Source organism: Pleurodeles waltl, chromosome 5 (assembly GCF_031143425.1).
Source record: "Pleurodeles waltl isolate 20211129_DDA chromosome 5, aPleWal1.hap1.20221129, whole genome shotgun sequence".
NCBI classification, from domain to species: domain Eukaryota; kingdom Metazoa; phylum Chordata; class Amphibia; order Caudata; family Salamandridae; genus Pleurodeles; species Pleurodeles waltl.
In genome coordinates this window covers 957450769-957476713 of record NC_090444.1, presented here as the reverse complement: position 1 = coordinate 957476713, position 25945 = coordinate 957450769, and the positions used below count along the sequence as shown (strand labels likewise).

Genomic DNA, 25945 nt, shown 5'->3' with positions numbered 1-25945 from the left:
CACCCTGAGCCCTAAAGGAAACGACCCAGAGCCCTAAAAATTAAACTACCCTGACACTCTCACCTGCCGTGTGCCCTAAAACCTTCCCCCAATAAGTAAACTACCCTGACTCCCCCACCCACCCTAAGCCCTAAAAACAACTATCCTGATCCACGCCTGCTCCTAAAAACTAAATTACCCTGAAGTCCCCACCCACCCTGATCCCTAAAAATAAATTGCCCCCTAAAGACTCAAGTACTCCAACACCCCCACCCACCCTAAGCCCTAAATCTACCCTACCACAAAATATTGACCACCAATCCTGCCCTAACCCCACTTACCTCACTGCATCCTCTCCCAATCCTTTCTCCACTTCTCTCCTCCCCCCTTTCTTAAACCTTCCACAACACCTTTAAAAATAAACTACCCCACCCCCTAACCTAAGCCCTAAATAAAAAAGTATCCAAACCCCCACCCTGCCGCTTAAAAAAAATAGGCTGACCCCGACACCCCACCCACTCCAATTCCTTAATCCACCCCCCACCCCTGCCCCAGCCCCACTTACTTCCCCACATCCTCTGCGTCCCCTCCCAAACAACACATGGCTTTTTTCTGTACCTTAAGCACGCATATGCCTAGTTCAGCACATGCATGTTTAAGGCACAGAAAAAGCCATGCATTTTCAGGCAACCATGGATAGGCTTGTGTGGGAAATGTCCATGTCCTTAAGGATGCGTTGTTAAGGACGTTTCCCCTTTCTGAGAAGGCGTCATTATCAGCGTTACTATCAGTGATACACATAGGTATTGTCATCATGTCCCTTTCTCACTTACATGTGATAGGAACATCATGCACACTTGTTAGGGATTGTTTATGCAATTGCTAACACAAGTCTGCCACATTATGTATTTGTATGTATGTATTTTGTATTTATAAAGCGCATTCCGGCCATAGCATCGAAGCGCTAAGCAATAGAGGGTAGAGTGCCTAAGGGAAAACAGAAAAGGAGAAAATCAAACTACTGAGTAAAGAGCCAAGTCTTTAGCTGCTTCCTAAAGGCCAAAAAATATGTTCCTTCCTAATCGTCAAGAGGAGCAAATTCGAATGTTTGGCAGCAGTCACATTAAATGCTTTATCCCCCATCTGGCCTTACAAGTGTGAGGAACATGGACCAGATGGGCTCCTGTTGGTCTGAGCTGACTGCTCAGCAAATACCAACGTAGCCTTGAGGAGAGTCTTCCTCAATTTTTATTCAGATCTGCGCCTATGCAAAGACTTGTGAGTTAAACACAAAGTTTTAAAAATAATGTGCTTCATGACAGGCAACCAATGCAATTGCTTCAAACTTCCGCTGGCTGAAGCTGAGGGGGAAAGATCTAATATTAAACAGGCAGCTGTATTTTGAATCAATTGGAGTTTCCTAAGCGAGGTATTGTCAATATTAAGCATTAGAGCATTACAGTAATCTAATCTAGAAATTACTAGGGCCAAGGTCACTGTGATTCTAAGCTCCTTTTGCAAATAAGGAAAACTTTTCATCATAATTTTCAAAGTCCAAAAACTAGATTTAGTGATGGAATTAACTTGAGACTTAAAAGATAGGCAATTGTCAAATATGACACCCAAATTTCTGGTGGAGGTAATGGGGGCAGGCAATTCACCACACACTGATGCCCGTCAGCATGAACTCCACAACTCCTTACTAGAGCCAAAGCGCAAAATCTCTGTTTTATCACCATTAATCTTAAGCCTATTCAAACCCATCCAACTGTTAACCTCACTCAGACAGTGATGGAAGCGATCTGCAACTTCCTCACAGTTCTTAGGGACAAGAATGATTAGATGTGTGTCATCAGCATTAGAAGTGGCCATAAAACCAAACAATCGAATAAGTCTGGCCAATGGTGCTACGTACAGATTAAATAATGTGGGGCTGAGTGAAGAGCTTTGAGGGACACCACACGGAAGTTGATAAGCAGATGCTCTAAAATCTCCACAACTTACCGTGGTATATCTTTCTCCTAGAAAGGATTTCAGAATATTCAGTGCTGTACCTCTAATCCCTGCTTGATAGAGACGAGATGCCATAAGATGGTATCAAAAGCAGCTGATAAGTCTAATAGTACTAAAATGGCTCCTTGCCCCTCATCCACTAATCTGGGAATAGTGTCTAATGTGGTAATGAGGGCAGATTCCGTGCTATGGGCTTTCCTAAAGCCATGTTGAGTAGAATTTAGGCTACCCGAATGTTGAAGAAATTTGGCTAGCTCTACATTAATATGTTTTTCAAAGATTTTTGCCTGGAAAGGCAGCAAGGCAATGGGCCACAGATTCTTAAGATCATGTGCTGCTCCATCTGGTTTCTTTTTCAGGGGAGCCACTGTTGCTTCCTTCCAGGATGGTGGGAAAAACTCCCATAGTTAGAACCTCCTGAAAGATCGGAGCAAGAGCTGTTGATACTAAATCAGGAACCAGCCGTAATATATGAGACGGGCAAGGGTCCCAGGGGGAACCGGACTTAATGCCCATCATGATCTCTTTAATTCTTTCCAGTAGTAGTGGCTGAAAATTACTTAACATGGGACAGTCATTGTCTAAAGTACTATTTAAATAATCGTATGGGTCAGATATCTCCACAGAATGAATATAACTCGCTTGAATTTGTAAGAAAAAACTTCAAAAAAGGTAGCCATCTTTTTGCAAAATTCTTGAGAATTCTCCAACTCTTGGGGTATAGAGGGGACCGTGAGGGTAAGTACCACTTTGAAGAGTTCTCTAGGGGCATTTGATGCCTCCTTAATTTTCCAAGTAAAATACTCGGTTTCAGCTTTATTTCTTTCATCTTTATAGGCACTAAGGACAGCTCTGACCTTTTCTTTCTCCTCAGAGTTTGGATCTAATTTCCATCTCCGATCTTGTTGGCGATATTTTCTCTGCAAGCTCTTGAGATCATTAATAAACCAGGGGCAACTAACTTTTTCCTTCTTTAAAAAGAAAGGGGCTCTAAGCGGAGCCAGCTGATCAATTGCAATATTGATCCCATGATTAAAACTATCCGCTGCTGACAGAGGAAGACGCATTGCCATCTCCCACCCTGATACCAATGCCGGTCCTAGTTGTTGACTCTTAATGCGGTTCCAATATCTAAATGGTTTCAAGGTAGGGCTAACATGCTGAGGGCATTGAGCATTAGTCAAAATAAAGATGAGAAGATGGTGGTCACTCTAATCAAGCTGTCTATTCGTCAACAAAACCAAGTCATCATGACAGGCAAATATCCCACCCAGCAGGTGACCTACCCTATGTGTGGGTGTCGTAACTTTTAATTCCCAATCAAAATCTGCCATAAAATTCAGGAACTCTTTGATGTGAGAGTCCGGACTATCATCAAAGTGAACATTGAAGTCCCCCAATACAATACATTTGGTAGACATAGTTAATGGCTCAATTATGTTTGACCAATGCTGCGGGTAACTAGAATAGGGACCCGGATGTCGATACACCACATGTCCCTCAAATAGCACAGTGTTTTCTGACAAATTTTAAAGCAAATACCCTCAGTAGTTTAGGAACATACCTGTGTCAGGAATCCTATATGATCTGTATAAATACACCTCACATGGACAAGGTCATTAGAGTGGTTCATTCCAGATGCCATCTACGTTGCATGTCACCTTGCTGCAGAACTCAGCCTTTGTGTCACCACTAGGTTGAGTCTGACCTAGAGACCTCATTCCAAGGTAACGAGAATTGGGGGCGCTTCTAATTGACATGGTGCTGGCAGATTAGGTTTATCATACCTACCTCTCTTGTTTAGGAATTTTACATCTCATGTTTATTGTAAGATGGTGGTGGTGTTTATATTCACAACTCTCAACTTCACAATTCTGCTTCTGCTCCTGTTCATTATCCTAATCAGTGCAGCACATGCATGCTATGGTAGATTGCAGTCTTTTCAATAAATCTGCTGAAACCTCTCCTGCATCTCCTTTATTGCTTTTGTGTGTATGAGTCTTGTTGCTGATGAGAGAAAAAGGTAATTTCCGTTCCACCACAACTTCCCGGAGAGGTGTATTCTAGAGTCTCTGCGTAAGGCTGCCAGAAATCACCTTTGCTTTCTGACTTTTGGTGCGGTACTGTTTGTGGGCCGGGAGGGTTTGGCCAATATTTGTGACTTGTTGTACGAGTGACTCAGTCACCTGCAAAAAAAAGTGCCGTCATCCCTAAACCAGCAGTCTTGCTAAGGAGTGAAAGTCATACTACGCCAAGCTCTTACCCAACGGGACCACTCTAGTTAAATAATCGTTTGCACAAGGTGTGTTCCCTGACTGTCTTAATATTGGAAAAGTCTTTACCCTTCCAAAAAAGCCTTCTTCTAATGCCCAGGAATTGAACAACATATGCTACCTTTCCTTGGGAAAGAGAGTGGAAGTTCCTAGACAACTTTCAATCTGTATTTAGACTGGGTTGTAGCATAGAAGTAGCTCTTATACAGATATGTTGATGGCATGCTTCACTTTCTTGACTAGGAAAATGACTGCCAATTTGTGCTTCTACAACTATAAAATTAATTCAACATTGTTAATTATACTTCTCAGTTGCTAATATCCCAGTAGGTCTAGCATTAGTTCTCAGAGTTTGGGTTTGTCCGTGCCTTATTTATTGTTGTGGTTTTTGTAAAATGGTTTTGCTAGAGGACATGCCTGGACTTGCACATATAAAAAACACCTCTAACAACAGAAATATCTCTGTTGGTCTTGAAAAGCACACATTGACATAGTAGTCTCCAACAGTGAAGGTAACTACTTTGTGAGGGATGTGATCTTTGTGAAAGGGCAGGTTGCTGTCATTTACAATGAAGTTAGCCAATGGCTGAAGATGGCTGATTCATTGCCAAATGCTGCATGCTACAGTGGGTGAAAGGAAAACAGATCAGCACGATGACAGACCAATCAATGAGGCGGGCTGGCATAGAGCTACCGTAAGAAAGTAAGCCATTTACAATTTAAGTACATTTGAAATGTCTTAGTTAAAGAAACACTGAAAAATCAGTAACACTTTATATAGCCCTGTCAGTCTACAACAAGAGGATCCTCAAGACTTCATACTGTATACTACACTCATCAGTATATATATGAAAGCCTTTGGGGCTATCTTCAATAATTCAAGGATCCTATATCATCAATATGCTTATGATACACAAGTTTATCTTAAGATTGCTTCCCCAACGTCATCTCTCTTCTAATACCTTGGAGACCGTTCAGAGGTGAACAACTTTTTCACCTAAAACTCAACCCCTTTAAAAACAGAGGGCCTTATTTAGATCTTGGCGGTATTACCACTGTCCTGCTGTGGCGGAGGATCCGAGTACTCCGTCAAGTGTCAGGTATGGGGGGTTCTGACCACCGTATTTAGATGCATTGCGGCTGAATCTCCACGACTGAATGCTCTTCCTAATCGTCATGCTGGGGGTCTCCTGCTGACAATATTTAGATGTCACAGTGCTACAGGCGGTGTACTGGTGGCAGATTGCTGATGGAGGCAGCCCATCCCGGGAGCCAATGCACTCTGTATAATGGCAGTGGGTATGGAATAGAGGCAAGTTAAACACACAAACTGTACCTTAGCCATGTGTGTCCGCCTGCACAACAAACTACACAACACACTACATACACATCATTACCCATTGCTATTCATCCACAACACAAATACATGCAGAAAACACACATTGCCATACATCCATGACACAACATTCACACACTATTGATACTACAACCACATAGAACACAACAACATACTCATCAACACAGTCACAAAGACAGTCACAGAAAAGCACAAATATAAACATCACGACAAAGACCACCACACAACAACAACACCCACCTCAGTGTTGCACACAGCAACACAATGCACAACCAAACAAACACAACAAGCATCAGACCCATATGTAAGTGGCACACATAATGAAACACCCACATCACCCACTCCAGCTCCCTCTACCTCAACCGAACAATTCCCTCACACACACATACACATACATCCATGGAGTTACATGCACAGTAGGAAGCACAACATTACAAGTACAGGTCCCAATGGAATGTGCATACGTGCCCATAGTTGGCAAGGGCGATGTTATTGTGATTTTAGTGCAAGGATTCATTTGGGAATGGATACTTACACCAAAATAACAATTGGTTATGTGATCAATGTGTAGCACATACCAGGGTGTCCCCGTCAATGTCTGCCACCGATTTTTATTTTTTTCTGTGACATGTACATGACTGCACTGGACATGAGTTCATTTTCAATGACCAAACAACATACACAAGTAATGTAGAATGATTATCTTTGAGACCGGCGAAGGCTGGGTTGTGTGTCCTCCATGGCCGAGTGGAAGGAGCCGTGGCAAGCCTTATCTAGTTGCACCAAGTTGAAAATGGAGGTGGAAACAGGAAAAAGAGAAGGTTTTTACCTCAGTTCCCTTATAATCTGCCAGCCTAGGTTTTGGGGTACCATTACAGTTGCCTTGGCAGGAAGGCACATCGTAATCTTCTCGGTGGGAAGGGTGGCTGAAGTTCTGCCCCCTGCCACTAATTCCAATGGCACTGTCGACGCGGGTGAGGATTCCTGGCAGAGTCAGCGGGATTCTGGTAGTCTTTTTGCCTGTGGTCCCACCAACATCTAAATCAGGCCGGCGGACTGCCAAGACAATGGATGAGTTTTCAGATGGAAAACCGAAGCAGGACTGTTACTGCCAAGATCTAAATCAGGCCCAGAGTTTTCATGAATCTCTCCCACAAAATTAAAAATGCTTGTAAAAATGTGACTGACTCCTCCAATATCTTGGATTGGGAAACTGGTACCGTTAATAATGCATAATGACTGGATTTTATTCTTGTTAATAGGTTTAATAATAATCTCAAATGAATGCAAGAAAAAGAGTACATGTCACCATCTTGACTTGACTTGCGGTATCAGAAAACTCATTCCTTAACAATACCATAAGCTCTTAGTCTAAATTGTCTTTCTCTTGCATCTAGATTACAGTAGCTAATTTCCCAAAAGGATGCCAAATGTCCACCTAACAGCCCTTTGTGTAGTTTAACATACAGCATCTCACTTTGTATCTGGATGCAAGATGGTTGGATCACCCACAAAACATTGCACAAGTAAAAAAACTCATGGTACCCTAAGGTAACTATAACTCACTCCCTCGCCATGCACTGCTAATTACCCCACAAATTTGAGGAAAAAACTGTGCATGGTGGGGTGCGAGTTATAGTTACCTTGGGGCACCAGCTATAGTTACTTGAGGTAACTCTTACTATAATTGGTGAATTTCCATGGTTTTGTACATTTAAAATGTAAGCCTAACTATAAAGTCACGGCAACCTTTGTTTTTTAAAGTGGATATATATATATATATTTTTTTTTGTTTTGTTTTATATATATATATATATATATATATATATATATATATATATATATATATATCCAAAACAACTGGCTCCTCTCAAGAACCAAGGAGCACTCTCCGGTTTTGGTTTAAAATTTTAATTCAAATCGCCAAGCATGATGCGTTTTGGACATTGCCTTTCTCAAATGCTGGCTGCAAAGTGACACTGCTTCAAGGTAGTAACACACATCCATAAGTGATTTACTCTAATTGGTTGCATATTCATCAGTGAGAACGGACTCTAATCTTTCCGTATTTTCATTTGATTAGAGCACCACCATCATAGTATGCTGCTTTTATTTACTCTCCTGACTTAAGTAGCCATTATTTCAGTCTTAGTGAATCTTTGCATCTGCTGAGGATACCATGATGGCGAGTTGAATTAAATTTTGAAACCAAACCCGGAGACTGCTCCTTGGTTCTTGTGAGCAGCCAGTTGTTTTGGAGATTTTATGTGCATGCCACTTTGGTGGAATTTTTAATATATATATATATATATATATATATATATATATATATATATATATATATATATATATATATATATATATATATATATATATATATATATATATACATATACACACACATATATATTTATAAAACAGCTTTATGTAGACTAGTTTTACAGATCACTTAGTTCCTGCTCAGTTAATTTACCATTATGTGGGCAAAGAAATCCAGCTAACGTTTTTGTCCTTGGGAAACCCTTCTCTAGAAGAGTCCTCAGAGTTGGGAAAAGCGTTTACCTCGCAGAGATCAGTTAAGGATTTGATGACCGACAAAAAGGATAACCTTGAAAAGCAGACTCGGAATATTTTTTTTAAACAAACCAATATTTGTTTCAGATGATCGAATGTGATGCATGTTTAAGGGTGCAAAATGTGTCATGCCAACAATGTCACTTGTAAGGCATATATAGAGTTGGACATTTAGCAAAGGCTTTCAGGATGCAACACGTGGCAACTACTGTGCAGCTAATGTTTCTGATGAAACTGTTGACCTGAATATCATGTCCAAAATTCAACAAGATTTATGTGAAATGATTTTGTTTGCAAGTGAATCTGAGATTACTAGTGCTGACCCAGCAGAATGTGTGAGTGAATAAGTAAGCATGAGAGTGAGCAAGTGAAAACATGAATAAGCCATTGATTAAGTTGGAAAAAGACCAAGTGAATAAGTAAACCAGGGAGTGCGTGAGCAAGTACGTGAGTGAGTGAGCATGTGAGTGAGTGAATAAATGCAAATGAGTTAGTGAGCAAAGGACAACTGAAACCTCTAAGGCATCCATTTCAGACTAGCCATCGCTGATGCCAGCTTAACTGGCTGTGGGTAAGAGAACAGTCGAATATTCTTCAACCAATGTAAAAGGTTTGTTCTTCGCATATATATACGACCCAGTCAGTCCAGAAAGTGCTTCAATGCAGCCTTTGTCTTTTACCCGCAAACTCAGAACTCAACCAAACGTTCGCTAGTTCTTAATTTACTTACTAAATTCTTTGCACACATTAAAAAACATCTTTAAGAGAGCTTCTTGTATTCTACAGCACCTGTATTGATACCACAGGCGCACCATCTTCTGTACAGTTCTTTAAAAGCTTTATATCTCAAAATCTCTCCCACGCTTCAAGTGGCTTCAGTCACAAGGACCGCCCCCTTTAGGCTCTAAACTATGCAGCAATATGGGTTGACAGCCAGCTCGTGGGTATAGCTGGCAACATAATGCACAATAATTACTTCCATTGATAACTACTTACTGCCACGGTCACGGTAAACACACCAGTAGAAACACCAGTGAGGACCTGGCTTTGCAGCATTCCCCAAACATTTTTAACTCCAGCAGCAAGTGACCTGATGCATTTTCGTACACCATGATTTCTCGCAAAGTCAGCCTGGTGCGCTTAACAACTGTACCTTTTGGTGCCTTGCTGCTACCATGCAAGCACTCATCATTCATGCAAATACTGGCCTGGCTTTTATTGCAAACACATAAAAAGGGATGAAAGGAATGATTGCAGGTAGTCTATATCACTGGAATTAGTTCTGGGTAGTATTCAACCCATCGATATTTCATCTACTGTGCCATTGTAGAGAGAGGCCCGTCTTATACAAATCAGTTCTGACCCTGCTCCTCATAAGAACAGACCCTGATAGATTTACATCTATGTCATAGGTTAATATTATTATTTTCTGGTCTTCACGAAAACCCCCAGGAATCTTCAGGGAAAGCTGCACCACCATATTCTGGGCATCTTATTTGCCCAATTAAGCTGTGTCAGGAAGGTTTTAATGCTTTTGAAAAATGATTTATGCAGTGGGATTGGAATATTTGAGAATGTGTATAGGAACTTGGGAGGAACCATCATTTTAATAAGTGCTATATGGCAGTGCTTTCTGCCATATTTTAACATGCTGGTGTTGGAGTGTAGCTTTCATAATCAAAAGTAACATGAACTGCTTGCAAATTAAGGAACAATGAAGCCGCATAGAAAATGCATTCATATGTTTCTAATGTACGCATTTGAAATGTGCCCACAGGGAGTGGCCCCCAATGTATACGTTGATTAAATGAATTTGACTAATGACGAATTAATGATGTACTAATGTGTGAATTTATACCAGCTTTATGAATTATGTAGTAAGGATTTGCTAATTTAGACACTAGGCCTTAGTTAGCACGAGTCAGGGCCTAGTTGCCTGGTCTCATATTAAATGTGTTTTTTCTAATGGGGAATGTGCTGTCTTCCTAAGGACGAGTAGCTGTACTTTTCCAGAAGCTGGATATGTGTGTGTAACCGTAGTAAATTCTTTCTCATGAGACCCGCCTTGCTCAAGGAGACATTCTTGCTGAATGCAACAGTGTGATTGGCAACAGGTGCAAGGTAGCCTGAACTCGTAAAGACAATGGAGCTACTAACTGAAGCCGTGTGTGTAACTTTTCTTACCTGCCATCTCACCCAGGAGTCTTGAACTGCATGGACAGAGATAGTGGTGTGCCAAATTTTTCCCAATTGGAAATTATGGGTTGTTCGACTGATTTAATATAATGACATGCCACAAGGAGAAATCGTCCACTCTTTTGCCATCCTTGGCCGTTCCTTGACGCCATTACCTTATCATTACTTTGAGAGACTTTTCGTACTTTGAACCATCCTCTTTACCCAACATTTACTTCACCTCCTTAAGAGGGAAGAGCTTTCTGCCCGGTTTGCTGAGACTTTGCTATTCTATCCTGGCTGATGGCGGATCGACTACTGTCCTGAGGACGAAGACTGACTCTGTATGCTGACCCATTACGGAGGGTAACTATATGATAATGAAATTGTAATTGTCTGTTTGCCTTTCCTTTCTAGGTACCAACTGCTTTTGACAGAGACCATAGTTAGATGTTTTCCAAATTTGTGTTACTAAATTGTTTTGCATGAAGCCCAACATGCTGATGCTAATTCGAGGTTAGTTAAGTAGATCATTAAACAAATGCAAATAGACAACATGACTGAATCTTTGCTGTGTTGAATAGATGCACTAATGATACTCTGCTAAACAGATCCATGTTGACGCCGTGTTTTGTCCTGATGTTTATAATCTTTGCTTTGCTTAAATCTTATTCAAGTTGCCATATTGTGACATTATTGGTGTGTTTCCTGGTTTTGAGACTAATAAACTTGCTAGTAGAGTCTAACTAATAGGGAATAAATATCATAACTATTACTCATGGTGAGTTTGGATTCTTATTAATGTCATGAACTAATTTAATTAATTCGCTATTGTGAATATTGATGAGGTTATTGACCTATCAATTGATATGCTGATTAGTTATCTAGTTTTAAGGTGCCTCCAATCAGGGTCAAAAGATTCATTGGCCTAAAACGACTCCCAGAGTAAGTAAATTACCTAGGGCGGGACGCGTTATCACTGGGACAGCCATTACACAGCTGGGTCATAATTCAGTTAGATCACAGCCTCAATTTGGTGGTGTATTTGTATTTGTATACTAAGGTATTTAATTGATTCATCCAGCCTGGAGATGGGGAACTCTGACAGCGTTCAAATGGTGGACTCAGTAAATGGGAACTATTCAGTTTTATTCCACTTTTTTAATGTCTGAATATCTGCTGGATGTTATTATCTTCTTTATTAGCAGTGTGAGATTACTCACCGGATCCCTTGTGAAGAGTAGGAAGTTGTCCACATAGATGGACATGAGCAATTGTGTCTGGATACTTTAAAGACTACACGCCTGTTTTCCAATAATTATACCCTAATTTAGGCTTTACAATCCTCCCATGCTGTGTAATAGTAGTTCACCAAATCTATATTGTGATGAAAGAATTTGGTTATTGCAGTGTGGACTTCTTTAAAAATCAGATACAGTGGGGAGTCTGCCTGAAATCTCTGTGGGTATCTGGCCCTGGGGTCTACAAGCAGCATTTGGATAGGGGAGTGATCAGGGAGTGATCCGAGTGTGCTTGTTGCATATAGGCTATGTCAAGAATACATGGTGACACCTCCTGTGCCACCAGCCATTAATCTATCCATGAATATTACCATGTGGATAGGAATAGAAAGAATGCGGAGCTATCCACCTCATCATGTCGACTGTGTCAATGATGTCCCTCACCAATTTAGTCAATCCAGCATTGTGTATGCAACTATTCTGGGATCTGTCTTGTTCTGGGTTCAGTGCCAGGTTGAGATCCCCATACCCAGATGCATAGCTCAGGACTGTAATTTTGTATCATTTTGAATATATCCTCAAAGACTGTGTGGTCATCCATGTTAGGTACATATGTCTTATTCTGTAACACCTTTTTTGTCATATAATGATCCCACCAAAATGAGATATCTGCCATTTGGGTCATCATTTTGTAGGGTCCGGTGCACAAGCACTCTAGGTTGCTGTAATCTCTCTGTGGGCTTTTAACCATGCCCACCACATGCCCATGAGTTTTGTTGGCTCGTGGGCTTGCGTTTTAAAAATCACTTGATTTCATTTGTGAAAGACATGCATGCATCATGCCTTTTCCGATGTTTAAGCCTCCTCAAGTGCACCAGCCAATTACTGAAAACATACGAGGCTGCATGTTTTCAGCATGGTTTCTGGATTACTTTTTCTTTTTATTTCCTATGCAGCGCGATCTCGCTGCACATTTGCCGATACATTTGACTACAAGTGAACTTCTGTTTCTTTTTTATATGCTCCTTCATGCTCATGGCGTGGTGCTTTAAATCGGCCTGCTTATGTAAAACTATATTACTTTCATTTTATGTGGCAATAAAAGTCTGGTTAGGACTTTACAACGCTAGTAGCTCTAAGTAGAGCAAATGCGAGACCCATTGCATTGCAAATGCTTTTTTTGTGTGTAGTATAAAGTGTATGGAGCTATGCATCAGTACACCCCCGATGTATGTGTTACAGGATGAGAAATAGTTTTGCTGTCTCCAAATCCCTGTGTAGCCCACTGGGGTATGCAGCATCATGTTTATCTCTTGCAGCATATTTTATTTATGCTTTATGTCTATCTAAATACACTATCACCTTTCTGCAGGTTATTTAGAACTCTGATGTTCAGGAAAAGAAGGTTCAATGTTTTACCAGGATTTTTCATGGAGTCTAAACTTCAATATGGCCTCGACGAATCTCAGGGTCAACGTGCCAAATCCCAAACATAACATGAGCCACAATATTTCAGCCGCAGCAATCCCTTCCCTCCCCACCCACACTGATCTTCCCAACCATCCCCAACTCAGCCATAATATCCCTACTATCCAATAAATGTGATTGTGATGGTGACGGTGATACATGTCAAACCGGGCATGGTATGCCTGCTGGTGACCAAGCCCTTCCAAGAATGTAGCCTAAACATGTAGAAGAAATAATGCGTTTTTGGTGTTGACCATACTTATAGGATAGTCATGACTTAGGGCAAATACACAACAAAAGCGGTTTGCCTTCTTCACAGCCAGAAGCTACATGTCACAGCATTTATCCATATAGTCTCCTATTGAACATGCAGATACAAAGTATTATCAGGTGCCAAAATATATTATTTGTTAGTCATATCTCCGGGACTAGCCTCCGCATTGTTTTCTCAGGTTGTTTCCAACCGAGGGGGCTGTTTCTGCATCTCTGTCATTTTCTTGCAGAACCCTGGCCCCAAATTGGAATTTGTGAAATAATATGCTTTTCCTTCTAGAACAAACGTTAATTTAGCTGGATATATCATGGCATATTTACTGTTTTTAGTTGTGAGGATATATTTTGTTTCCATTTAATGCAGTGCTATGGTATTGATAATTAAGGAGCCTTACAATCAACAGGTGTAGGGGTTCTTTAGGTGGTGGCCTGGGTCCTAATGATCTGTGGGCTCATTCTACCAAAAATACCTTCAAAAAATGGATCTCTCAAACAGGTCAGTCAGTAGGCCCTGTGCAAATGTAACTGAGTTGCTCATGTTAGTTCACCTAGCAATACTCAAAATCCACAGATTATTTAGGTGGGACTGAATCTCCAAGTCTTCATTTTTGGAGCTGATGGCCACAGCCATCTTATCCAACCTCTGCACCTTCTAAGTTGAGGGCCTGGCAGCACTGAGCTATGTCCAGGTCTGCATTCTGATGATCAATCCTCTCAATGAAGTGAGCTAGCCTGGATGCCATTTTGTCGATCCTGTTGTTAATGGATCTAAGATTTGTTCTGAGCTCCAAGAGTAACACAGTGTGTCACCAATATGGTATGACAGGTCCACATTAGCATCTCCAGTTCCTGGGACACAAACGTTGCAGCACGTTTCATGGGTTTCTTTTAGTCAAAGACCAGTTTGTGTTGCCTCTCCTAAGACTTATCCATCAATGCTGGGACATCTGTTCATTAGATTTTCAGCAGCTGTACCCGTTATTCCAGAATGCTGTAACAGCACACAGTTAACTGAGTGAGTTATTATAGCTGCTTGTATCAGACCTCAGGAAAGTATATGTTGAGCATGATGATCTTTCCCCCAAACAACTATCTGCTGGCATCTCCTCACTCGAGTTAAATTATTTGGTGTCTGTTAGAAATGGGGTCTTTGGTTGACAGTCAGGTTACCCCCTGTTCAAGCAAGGACCCTCACTCTAGTCAGGGTAAAAGCGAATCACCCTCAGCTAACCCCTGCTTACCCCCTTGGTAGCTTGGCAGAGCAGTAGGCTTAACTTCAGAGCGCTAGGTGTAAAGTATTTGTACCAACACACACAGTAACTTAATGAAAACACTACAAAATGACACAATACCAGTTTAGACAAATAGGAAATATTTATCTAAACAAAACAAGACCAAAACGACAGAAATCCAACATACACAAGTCAAGTTATGAATTTTTAAAGATTAAACTCAAAAATAGCGCTTAGAAACAAAAATGCTTCGATGAGATGTTAACACTGCGTCGTGACAGAGTCGTTCCCAACAAGCCGACACCAGCGGCGTCGGACATGGAGTCGTGTAGACCCCCAAGTACAGTACCTTTGGTGAAGAGTGAAAACAAGCTGATGCGCGAAGTCGGGGATCGCGGCGTCTGTGCGAAACGTTGAATCCGTGCACTTCGAGCGGCGTCGGTCACGACGTGGTGCGGCGACTTCCACGGAGTCACGGACTTCAGCGGGGCTGCAGCGGCGTCGGGCCTGCGAAGAGCGTCGCGTTCCAGCGAAGGTCACGCCGTCGGGTGCAGGCGGCGTCACCGGATTCAGCAGCGGCGTCGGTCCGGAGTCGTCCGAAGTCGATTTCCTTGGATTTCCACCAGCTTTCCTTTCAAGGGCCCAGGAACTGGATAGGGCACCACTTTTCAGAGCAGGAGTCTCTCCAGAGACTCCAGGTGCTGGCAGAGTGAAGTCTTTGCTGTCCCTGAGACTTCAAACAACAGGAGGCAAGCTCTAACTCAAGCCCTTGGAGATTTCTTCACAAGATGGAAGGCACGCAAAGTCCAGTCTTGGCCCTCTTACTCTGGCAGAAGCAACACTGCAGGAAAGCTCCACAAAGCACAGTCGCAGTCAGGGCAGCACTTCTTCCTCAGCTAACAGCTCTTCTCCAGGCAGAGGTTCCTCTTGGTTCCAGAAGTGTTTCTAAAGTCTGTAGATTTGGGTGCCCTTCTTATACCCATTTTAGTCTTTGAAGTCACATTTCTTCAAAGGGGACTCACACCTACTTGTGAAATCCTGCCTTGCCCAGGTAAGGCCTCAGACACACACCAGGGGGTTGGAGCCGGCATTGTCAGAGGCAGGCACAGTCCTTTCAGATGAGAGTGACCACTCCACCCCTCCCTCCTAGCAGAGATGGCTAATCAGGAAATGCAGGTTACACCCCAGCCCCCTTTGTGTCACTGTCTAGTGCAAGGTGAAAAACAACCCAACTGTCAAACTGACCCAGACAGGGAATCCACAAACAAGGCAGAGTCACAGAATGGTTTAAGCAAGAAAATTGTCACTTTCCAAAAGTGGCATTTTCAAACGCACAATCTTAAAATCAACTTTACTAAAAGATGTATTTTTTAATTGTGAGTTCAGGGACCCCCAAACTCCACATGTCCATCTACTCTCTAGGATAATCTACACTTTAATCATATTTAAAGGTAGCCCCCATATTATCCTATGAGAGAGACAGGCCCTGCAACAGTGAAAAACGAAATTGGCAGTATTTCACTGTCAGGACATATAAACCACATTACTATATGTCATACCTTATCCATACACTGCACCATGCCCTTGGGGCTACCTAGGGCCTACCTTAGGGGTGCCTTACATGTAAGAAAAGGGAAGGTTTAGGCCTGGCAAGTGGGTACACTTGCCAAGTCGAATTTACAGTGTAAAAAAATACACTTACAGACACTGCAGTGGCAGGTCTGAGACACAATTACAGGGTTACTTGTGTGGGTGGCACAACCAGTGCTGCAGGCCCACTAGTAACATTTGATTTACAGGCCCTGGGCACCTCTAGTGCACTTTACTAGGGACTTAACAGTAAAACAAATATGCCAATCATGGAGAACCAATGGCTTACACATTTTAAACAGGAGCACTTGCACTTTAGCACTGGTTAGCAGTGGTAAAGTGCCCAGAGTAACAAAAACAGTAAAATCAGAGTCCAGCACACATCAACAACCTGGGGAACAGAGGCAAAAAGTTAAGGGAGACCACGCCAAGGATGAAAAGTCTAACACGTGTCCCCCCCAGCTAAAAGTGGGGAGCAACTACCCAACCTCATGGGAGTTCTCATCACTAAGGCAGAAGAACCTGGACAGACCATCAGCATTGGCGTGCTCTGTACCAGGACGATGTTACACCGTAAAGTCCATCCCCTGTATGGAAATGGACCACCTCAACAGTTTTGGATTCTCACCCCTCATCTGCATTAACCATCTGAGGGGCCTGTGGTCGCTCTGAACTCGGAAGTGAGTCCCAAACAAGTAGGGTCTTAGCTTCTTCAGTGCCCAGACCACAGCAAACGCTTTGCATTCTATGGCACTCCACCTACGTTCCCTGGGTAGTAACCTCCTGCTAATGAAGGCTACAGGTTGATCTAGGCCCTCTTCATTAAGCTGTGAGAGTACTGCTCCAATACCATGCTCTGAGGCGTCTGTTTGCACAACAAACTCCTTGGAGTAGTCAGGTGCCTGCAGCACAGGTGCTGTGCACATGGCAGCCATCAGGGCATCAAAAGCGTTCTGGCAAGCCTCTGTCCAGATCACTTTCTTGGGTTGCTTCTTAGAAGTCAACTCAGTTAAGGGGGTAACAATGGTACCATATCCCTTAACAAACCTCCGGTAATATCCTGTGAGACCTAAAAAGGCTCTCACTTCAGTCTGGGTCTTGGGAGGCTCCCAAGCCAGAATCGTGTCAATCTTAGGCTGTAGGGGTGCCACCTGGCCACTCCCCACCTGGTGTCCTAAGTACACCACAAAACCCTGCCCTATTTGGCACTTGCTCGCCTTAATAGTGAGGCCTGCCTTCTGCAGGGCCTCTAACAGTCTCCAGAGGTGTTGCAGGTGTTCCTCCCATGTGGAACTAAACACAGCAATATCATCCAGGTAGGCGGCACTGAACTCATCCAGTCCTGCCAACACCTGGTTGACCAACCTCTGAAAGGTGGCAGGGGCGTTCTTCATCCCAAAGGGCATCACATTGAAGTGGAAGTGCCCATCTGGGGTAGAGAATGCTGACCTCTCCTTTGCTCCCTCAGTTAAGGCAATCTGCCAGTACCCAGATGATAAATCAAACGTACTGAGGTACTTGGCAGCTCCTAACCGATCAATGAGCTCATCAGCTCGGGGGATGGGGTGTGCGTCAGTCTTGCTGACCGCATTGAGACCCCGGTAGTCCACACAGAACCTAAGTTCTGGAGTGGCACCAGGAGTAGCAGCCTTTGGGACCAAGGCCACTGGGCTGGCCCAAGGACTGCTGGAGTGCTCAATAACCCCTAGGGTTAACATTTTGGAGACTTCCTCCTTAATGCAAGCCCTGACCCTGTCAGTCACCCTGTAAACCTTATGTTTAACAGGTGTACTGTCCCCAGTGTCCACATCATGTGTGCACAGGTGTGTGACTCCTGGGATCAGGGAAAACAGCGAGGCGAACTGTCCCAGCACGTGGCGACAGTCCCTCTGCTGTTCCTCAGTCAGGGAGGGGGAGAGGATCACTCCCTCCACAGACCCATCTTTCTCTCCTGCAGACAGGAGGTCAGGAAGAGGCTCACTCTCTTCCTCCACCCCGTCATCTGTCGCTAGGAGCATGGATAGCTCAGTTCGCTCAAAGTGTGGTTTGAGGCTGTTGACATGTAGGACCCTCAAAGGGTTCCTGGGGGATTGCAAGTCTACCAGATAGGTGACCTCGCTCTTTCTTTCCACCACCTCAAAAGGCCCAGTCCACTTATCTTGGAGAGCCCTAGGCTCCACTGGTGCCATGACCCACACTTTTTGTCCAGGCTGAAACTCAACCAGAGTGGCATTCTGGTCGTACCACCGTTTCATATCCTCCTGCCTTGCTTCCAGGTTCTCCTGAGCGAAACTCCGGAAGTGGGCAGTCTGGTTTCTTAGTGCCAGCATGTAGCTAAATACATCCTGGGGTGGTTTGCTAGGAGCTTTCTCCAAAGCCTCCTTCACCAGACTGAGCGGTCCCCTCACAGGGTGGCCATAGATGAGCTCAAAGGGGCTAAAGCCAAGTCCCTTTTGAGGCACCTCCCTGTAAGCGAACAGAAGGCATGGCAACAGGACGTCCCACTTACGCCTCAAGGGCTCTGACAGGCCCTGAATCATGCCTTTCAAGGTGCGGTTGAATCTCTCAACCAGACCATTACTTTGGGGGTGGTAAGGGGTGGTGAACTTGTAGGTTACCCCACAACCTTCCACAGAGACTTCATATAAGTGGATATGAAGTTTGTACCTCTATCAGATACCACCTCCTTGGGGAACCTCATGCGGGTAAAAACTCCCATGAAGGCACGTCCCACCACGGGGGCAGTGACCGTCCTTAGAGGAATGGCTTCTGGGTATCGTGTGGCATGGTCCACCAAGACCAGGATGAACCTGTTGCCCATGGCTGTCTTGGGGTTCAGAGGCCCCACAATGTCAATTCCTACCCGTTCAAAGGGAGTACTGACTACAGGTAAAGGTTGGAGGGGAGCTTTGCATTTCCCCCAATTCTTGCCACTTGCCTGACAAGTCTGACAAGACCTACAATAAGCAGCTGACTGCTTGTGCATCAAGGGCCAGTAAAAGTGGGAGACAAGCCTCTTATAGGTCTTGTCCTGCCCTAGATGTCCTGCCAACGGCACATCATGAGCCAAACCCAGTAGGAAGGCCCTGAAGCACTGGGGTACCACCAGCATACGAGCTGACCCAGGCTCAGGAACCTTCGGCTCACTATACAGGAGGCCATCCTCCCAATAAATCAGGTGAGTACCTGGCGCCTCGCCAGCCGCCTGGGCTGCAGCCTGCTGCTGTAGCCCCTCAAGAGTAGGGCACTCCTTCTGCGCTGTGCAGAATGCTTCCCTGGTGGGTCCCCCTTCCTGCTGCCACTGCGACAGCTCAGGGACCTCGCCCAGTTCAGCCACCTGTTCCCCTGTAGGCTCTGGGGCATCACCCTGAGGCTCTGCCTCCTCCCGGACCGTGGGAACTTCTGGGGCCGGTTTCCCGCGCCCCCTGCCCTTCCTCTTCTTGGCGGTCCCCTGGGCCACTGTTTCAGGCTCCAGGGGCTCTTGACTACCCTGATTGGCTGCCATAGACCGGGTGGATACGCATACCCACCCAGGCAGACCAAACATCTCCAAATGAGACCTGTGTTCCACCTCCTTCCAAGGGGAATCCTCCAGGTCGTTACCTAGCAAACAATCAACAGGCATGGTTGGACTCACAGCTACTTTCCAGGAACCTGAGACCCCCCCCCATTCAAAGGGAACCTGCGCCACTCTGCAGAGGCGCTCAGAGTTGTCTACCGCAACTACTTGGTGAAGTACCCGAGGATCAATCTGCTCTTAAGACACCAGGTGACCCCTCACTGTAGTCACACTGGCTCCTCTGTCTCTCAGAGCCTCCACCCTCTGTCCATTGATGGTCACCCATTGCCTGTATTTCTTAGTGTTATCAGGCACTAGGTTTCTCTGGACCATCTCACTGTCCCCTAGTGAGACAAGGGTAATTTCTGCTGGTTCCCACCCACCTGAAACCAACTCCTCCCCAAGCGCTACACTGGCCAAACCCTGGGACTGTGCACCAGTGGGTGCTGGTGTACTTTTGGGGCATTTGGGGTCCCGCCTCACATGACCCACCTGGTCACATGCATAGCACTTACGTGGGGGACCACCTGCCACTGGCTTCCCTTTGGACAACCATGGCTTCTTTTCACTGGGGGGTTGGGAATCCTTACCCTGGGAATCAGTTTGGGGCCCTTTTGAGAACTCCCCCTGTTTGCCCTTACCCCCCCCTTTCTTCTGAGAGGGGCCCTGCCCACCCTTGGCGTGGTCTCCCCCACACCTCTTTTGGACCCTGGTGCTCTCCCAGCGGTCCGCTTCCTGCGCAAGCTTCCTGGGGTCAGTCAGCTTGCTGTCAATGAGGTCCTGGGCCAGCTCTGGAAAACATAAACTGTACAAGTGCTCCCAAGAAATTAAATTGTAAAGCCCCTCATTCGTGTTTACCTTACTGCCCTTCACCCAACCATCCAGTGACCTGCAAAAAGAATCAACACATTCCAACCACGTTTGGGATTCCTTTCTCTTGGAAGATCTAAACTTCTCCTTGTACTGCTCAGGGGTGAGACCATACCTGGTGAGTAAGGCCTCCTTCATGACAGGGTAGGTGAGACTCTGAGCATCCCCTAAGGCCGTCAGTGTGTCCCTCCCCTCTGCCTCAAAATGCTTCCACAGGGCTGCCCCCCAATGAGCTTCAGGGACCAGGTTCATGTGGAGAGCTGACTCATAACCCTTGAACCACAAGTAGATATCATCCTCCCTCTTATAATCCCTCACAAGGTCTTTTGGGATGTGTACCCTTCTCTCCGGCTGCACTGTAGGATTGCTGCCACCATCCCTACTGGACTGGCTCCTCTGAACTAACTCCTTTAAGTTAAGCTCATGAGCCAGCTGCATCTTCCTTTCCTCAATGACTGCTCTTCTCTCATCGCTTTCTTTCTCCAGATTGAGCTTCTGCAGCTTCAATTGGTATGCCCTCTCTGCCTGTCTGTCCTGCAACTCCTCAGGTGTCAGACCCTTGGATGAGACACTGCTACCTGCCCTGGAGACCTTCTCCCTGGACATAACAGGCCCACCCACAATACCATTGTGTAATGAACACACTTCCTCATCCTCCTCATCTCCCTCATCCTCTGTGTGCCCTTCAGTGCTCTTGGCTGTCACCCAGGCCCTCAGCACCTTTTGCAGCTCCTCCTTCCTGGATGAGCTCTTAATGGGACAGTCAAAACTTTTACAGAACTGCTTCAACTGAGCTTTGGTATAACTCTCCAATTTCTCAAGGTCAAAGTCAGCTCCAACTGATGCATCTCTTAGAGACATGATGAAAGGTAAAAAGAGTGCAAAGTTCCAAATGCAGAAACAAGTTCCCAAATGAAGTTCAAAGTCAATCAAGGATCAGCGAAAAAAACAAAGTGGACGTAGGGAAAAATCCACAAAAAGAGAAAAAGCAAAAATCTCAAGACAAGCAGTATGTGGTCACGTAGTGGTCTGAATTCAAACAGTAGTGTACACTTAATTACTGTATGTCAAGTACAAATACAAGTCCAAATCCCAACCGCTGATCACCAATGTTAGAAATGGGGTCTTTGGTTGACAGTCAGGTTACACCCTGTTCAAGCAAGGACCCTCACTCTAGTCAGGGTAAAAGAGAATCACCCTCAGCTAACCCCTGCTTACCCCCTTGGTAGCTTGGCAGAGCAGTAGGCTTAACTTCAGAGTGCTAGGTGTAAAGTATTTGTACCAACACACAGAGTAACTTAATGAAAACACTACAAAATGACACAACACCGGTTTAGAAAAATAGGAAATATTTATCTAAACAAAACAAGACCAAAACGACAAAAATCCAACATACACAAGTCAAGTTATGAATTTTTAAAGATTAAACTAAAAAATAGCGCTTAGAAACAAAAATGCTTCGATGAGATGTTAACACGGCGTCGTGACGGAGTCGTTCCCAACAAGCTGTGACAGAGTCGTGTAGACCCCCAAGTACAGTACCTTTGGTGAAGAGTGAAAAAAAGCCGATGCGCGAAGTCGGGGATCGCGGCGTCTGTGCGAAACGTTGAATCTGTGCACTTCGAGCGGCGTCGGGCCTGCGAAGAGCGTCGCGTTCCAGCGAAGGTCACGGCGTCGGGTGCAGGCGGCGTCACCGGATTCAGCAGCAGCGTCGGTCCGGAGTCGTCCGAAGTCGATTTCCTTGGATTTCCACCAGCTTTCCTTTCAAGGGCTCAGGAACTGGATAGGGCACCACTTGTCAGAGCAGGAGTCTCTCCAGAGACTCCAGGTGCTGGCAGAGAGAAGTATTTGCTGTCCCTGAGACTTCAAACAACAGGAGGCAAGCTCTAACTCAAGCCCTTGGAGGTTTCTTCACAAGATGGAAGGCACACAAAGTCCAATCTTTGCCCTCTTACTCTGGCAGAAGCAGCACTGCAGGAAAGCTCCACAAAGCACAGTCACAGGCAGGGCAGCACTTCTTCCTCAGCTATCAGCTCTTCTCCAGGCAGAGGTTCCTCTTGGTTCCAGAAGTGTTTCTAAAGTCTGTAGATTTGGGTGCCCTTCTTATACCCATTTTAGTCTTTGAAGTCACCTTTCTTCAAAGGGGACTCACACCTACTTGTGAAATCCTGCCTTGCCCAGGCAAGACCTCAGACACACACCAGGGGGTTGGAGCCGGCATTGTCAGAGGCAGGCATAGTCCTTTCAGATGAGAGTGACCACTCCACCCCTCCCTCCCAGCAGAGATGGCTAATCAGGAAATGCAGGTTACACCCCAGCCCCCTTTGTGTCACTGTCTAGTGCGAGGTGAAGAACAACCCAACTGTCAAACTGACCCAGACAGGGAATCCACAAACAAGGCAGAGTCAGAGAATGGTTTAAGCAAGAAAATGCTCACTTTCTAAAAGTGGCATTTTCAAACGCACAATCTTAAAATCAACTTTACTAAAAGGTGTATTTTTTAATTGTGAGTTCAGGAACCCCAAACTCCACATGTCCATCTACTCTCTAGGGGAATCTACACTTTAATCATATTTAAAGGTAGCCCCCATATTATCCTATGAGAGAGACAGGCCTTGCAACAGTGAAAAACGAAATTGGCAGTATTTCACTGTCAGGACATATAAACCACATTACTATATGTCCTACCTTATCCATACACTGCACCCTGCCCTTGGGGCTACCTAGAGCCTACCTTAGGGGTGCCTTACATGTAAGAAAAGGGAAGGTTTAGGCCTGGTAAGTGGGTACACTTGCCAAGTCGAATTTACAGTGTAAAAAAATACACTTACAGACACTGCAGTGGCAGGTCTGAGACACGATTACAGGGTTACTTGTGTGGGTGGCACAACCAGTGCTGCAGGCCCACTAGTAACATTTGATTTACAGGCCCTGGGCACCTCTAGTTCACTTTACTAGGGACTTAACAGTAAAACAAATATGCCAATCATGGAGAACCAATGACTTACACATTTTAAACAGGAGCACTTGCACTTTAGCATTGGTTAGCAGTGGTAAAGTGCCCAGAGTAACAAAAACAGTAAAATCAGAGTCCAGCACACATCAACAACCTGGGGAACAGAGGCAAAAAGTTAAGGGAGACCACGCCAAGGATGAAAAGTCTAACAGTGTCACCTATCTCTTTTATGCCCCAATAGACACCGTTTAGGTGGTGTCACTGTGCATCAAGACATTCACACAGGCTTGCATATTTCTGAAACTGCTTCTAAAATATGTAATTGATTGGCTGTCTGTACATACATGCCTTCCACCTTGCTATCGATTGGATAGCTGTCACTGTCCTTGCAATCAAATCCACCCTACCCAACAAAATAAGTGCCTGCATAGCCCTCATAGAGTCACACACTTCCAAGAAAACATATTTCTTCTCCTATAAATGGTGAGCCTCTATTGCCTTCAATGGGAACACACTCCCAAACAACAAGAAGTCTACAGGATGGGGAGAAGTAGTAGACCTAACAGATATTTACTTAACTATACCATTATAGATTGCCAGTTATTAAATATACTGCTGCCCATTTTACAAGATTTTGGTAGTCACAGTTAGGTGAGGCAAACATTTCTCACAAATATCTCACTCAATAAGTTCATATCTGTGCATCCTTTGCATTTATTGGTGCAGTTGTAGCCCAAAGAATAACATCATTGAACAAATACATGTTAGAAACTCTTACAGAGGGTCACAGAGAAAGAAGGATCTACTGGGCCCAATGGTGGTGATCGAGGCCTTTTGTTTCTGATGTTCCAAGGTCTGCCCTACTTTGCTTTGAGCAACAAGGCCAAGTGGGCTTTCTGTATTTGACTTTCAGTGGTAGCACGAGTCAAGCAGTCCAAGGCTTCTAAGGGAAAAGCAGGTAGAGCATGAATACAGGCTCAGAACTCAATGTATATTTGGAACTTTAATAAATGTATGTCCATCCAGACACTTGTTTTGATAGAAAATTAGTATGTTTACACAGATACAAAGCAAAATACAGAACACACTAAATAGTAAGACATTCTTCATAAAGTCTGCAATTTAACACTGTCTGCGCAGACACCAGCACCCGTCTTTTCTTGCTATGGATGGAGGGTATTCCCCATTTACTTGTAACAACATCCAGGTTTGGCCCCACTACAGTATACGAGTCTTAGAAGTCCTACAATGGCCCTTTAAGTCTACAGTGTCCCAGCACCTTTGAGGCTTTAGTCACAGTACATTTCCCCCAAAAAGGTTCTGCACTTCAAAATGCAGCCTTACCCACTCCCTCTGAAGATGAGATGGAAGGCTCAGAAACTTCAGCAGTCCTGGGCTGCAGTTGACTTTGCCTGGTGCCTGCGATGAGAGGTAGTATTTTGGTGGCTGGCACGGTGTCCATACCCACTGTGCTGCTCTGTTGTTGCAGTAAGTTTAGTATGTCTCTGACGGCAGACCTGGGGAGGCTACTCACGTTTTGATGAAAAAGTAGAAGTTCTGAGTTCATAGATACCCATTGATAATGGCAACAGCCATCGACTTGCTCCACAGCCCCCCATCTAGCACACAAGGATCACACTCCACTCACTCAGTGTGATATCCCTCTTAGGGTCACAATAGTGCACAGAGGAAAGGATCTATCTGTGTTCACCACAGTGCTGCACTAGGGTAACGGCCCTTAAGATTCACTGTAGCCCCCACATAGCTTATGAGGGGTCATGAGCCATACACTTAACGTGGAGTCCCTCTTCGAGTCACAACTCTGCACTGGGTGATGACCCTTTCTTCACCACAGCGCTGCACTATGGCAAAGACCTGGAAGATTCACCAGAGCCCAACCTTGACTTACAGGGTTGCCAGCCACTCACATAAGCCGGTGACTCATTCGTTGCGGTGGTCCCTATGGACCAGAATCTTACACTCAGAACCCATGATCCACTCAAAGGGATTCTCACTGAGACAAGACACTGAAGGTTGAAAACCACAGGCACTTTTTTCTGTCCGATTGTCACATACCTCTACAATGTGGCGTATCTCCAGTCCAGCTGCCATTCGGCTGGCACACTCTGCTGCTTGGGCCAATGAGCTGGAAGCCCGGGTTGCACGTGAAATATATGTCATGATCCACGGTGTATTTAGAGCCAAACTTGTTCCCATCGGAAGGGGCCTCCAAAGCGGGGCAGCTCACCACTGTGAATAAAACGAGGTATGCGGGTTAATAGTCATAGTAATGAGTTTCGACTTTGTGTCCCATGAGGTGACAGGACAATATGGAGAAGAGACGATGAGACTTTAATTAGTTTGCTCTATGTAAACCTCGAAAGCA

The 25945-nt window shown here is 44.7% G+C and overlaps 1 protein-coding gene across 1 annotated transcript in view; it reads right to left on the bottom strand.

Moving 5' to 3' along the window:
• FBLN7 (fibulin 7) overlaps window positions 1-25945 on the bottom strand; it is a 698570-nt gene that overhangs the window by 262353 nt on the left and 410272 nt on the right. The window contains exon 3 of the mRNA XM_069235079.1: window positions 25636-25809. Within this exon, the coding sequence (XP_069091180.1) occupies window positions 25636-25809 (174 nt within the window). The remainder of the gene's footprint in view (window positions 1-25635; window positions 25810-25945) is intronic.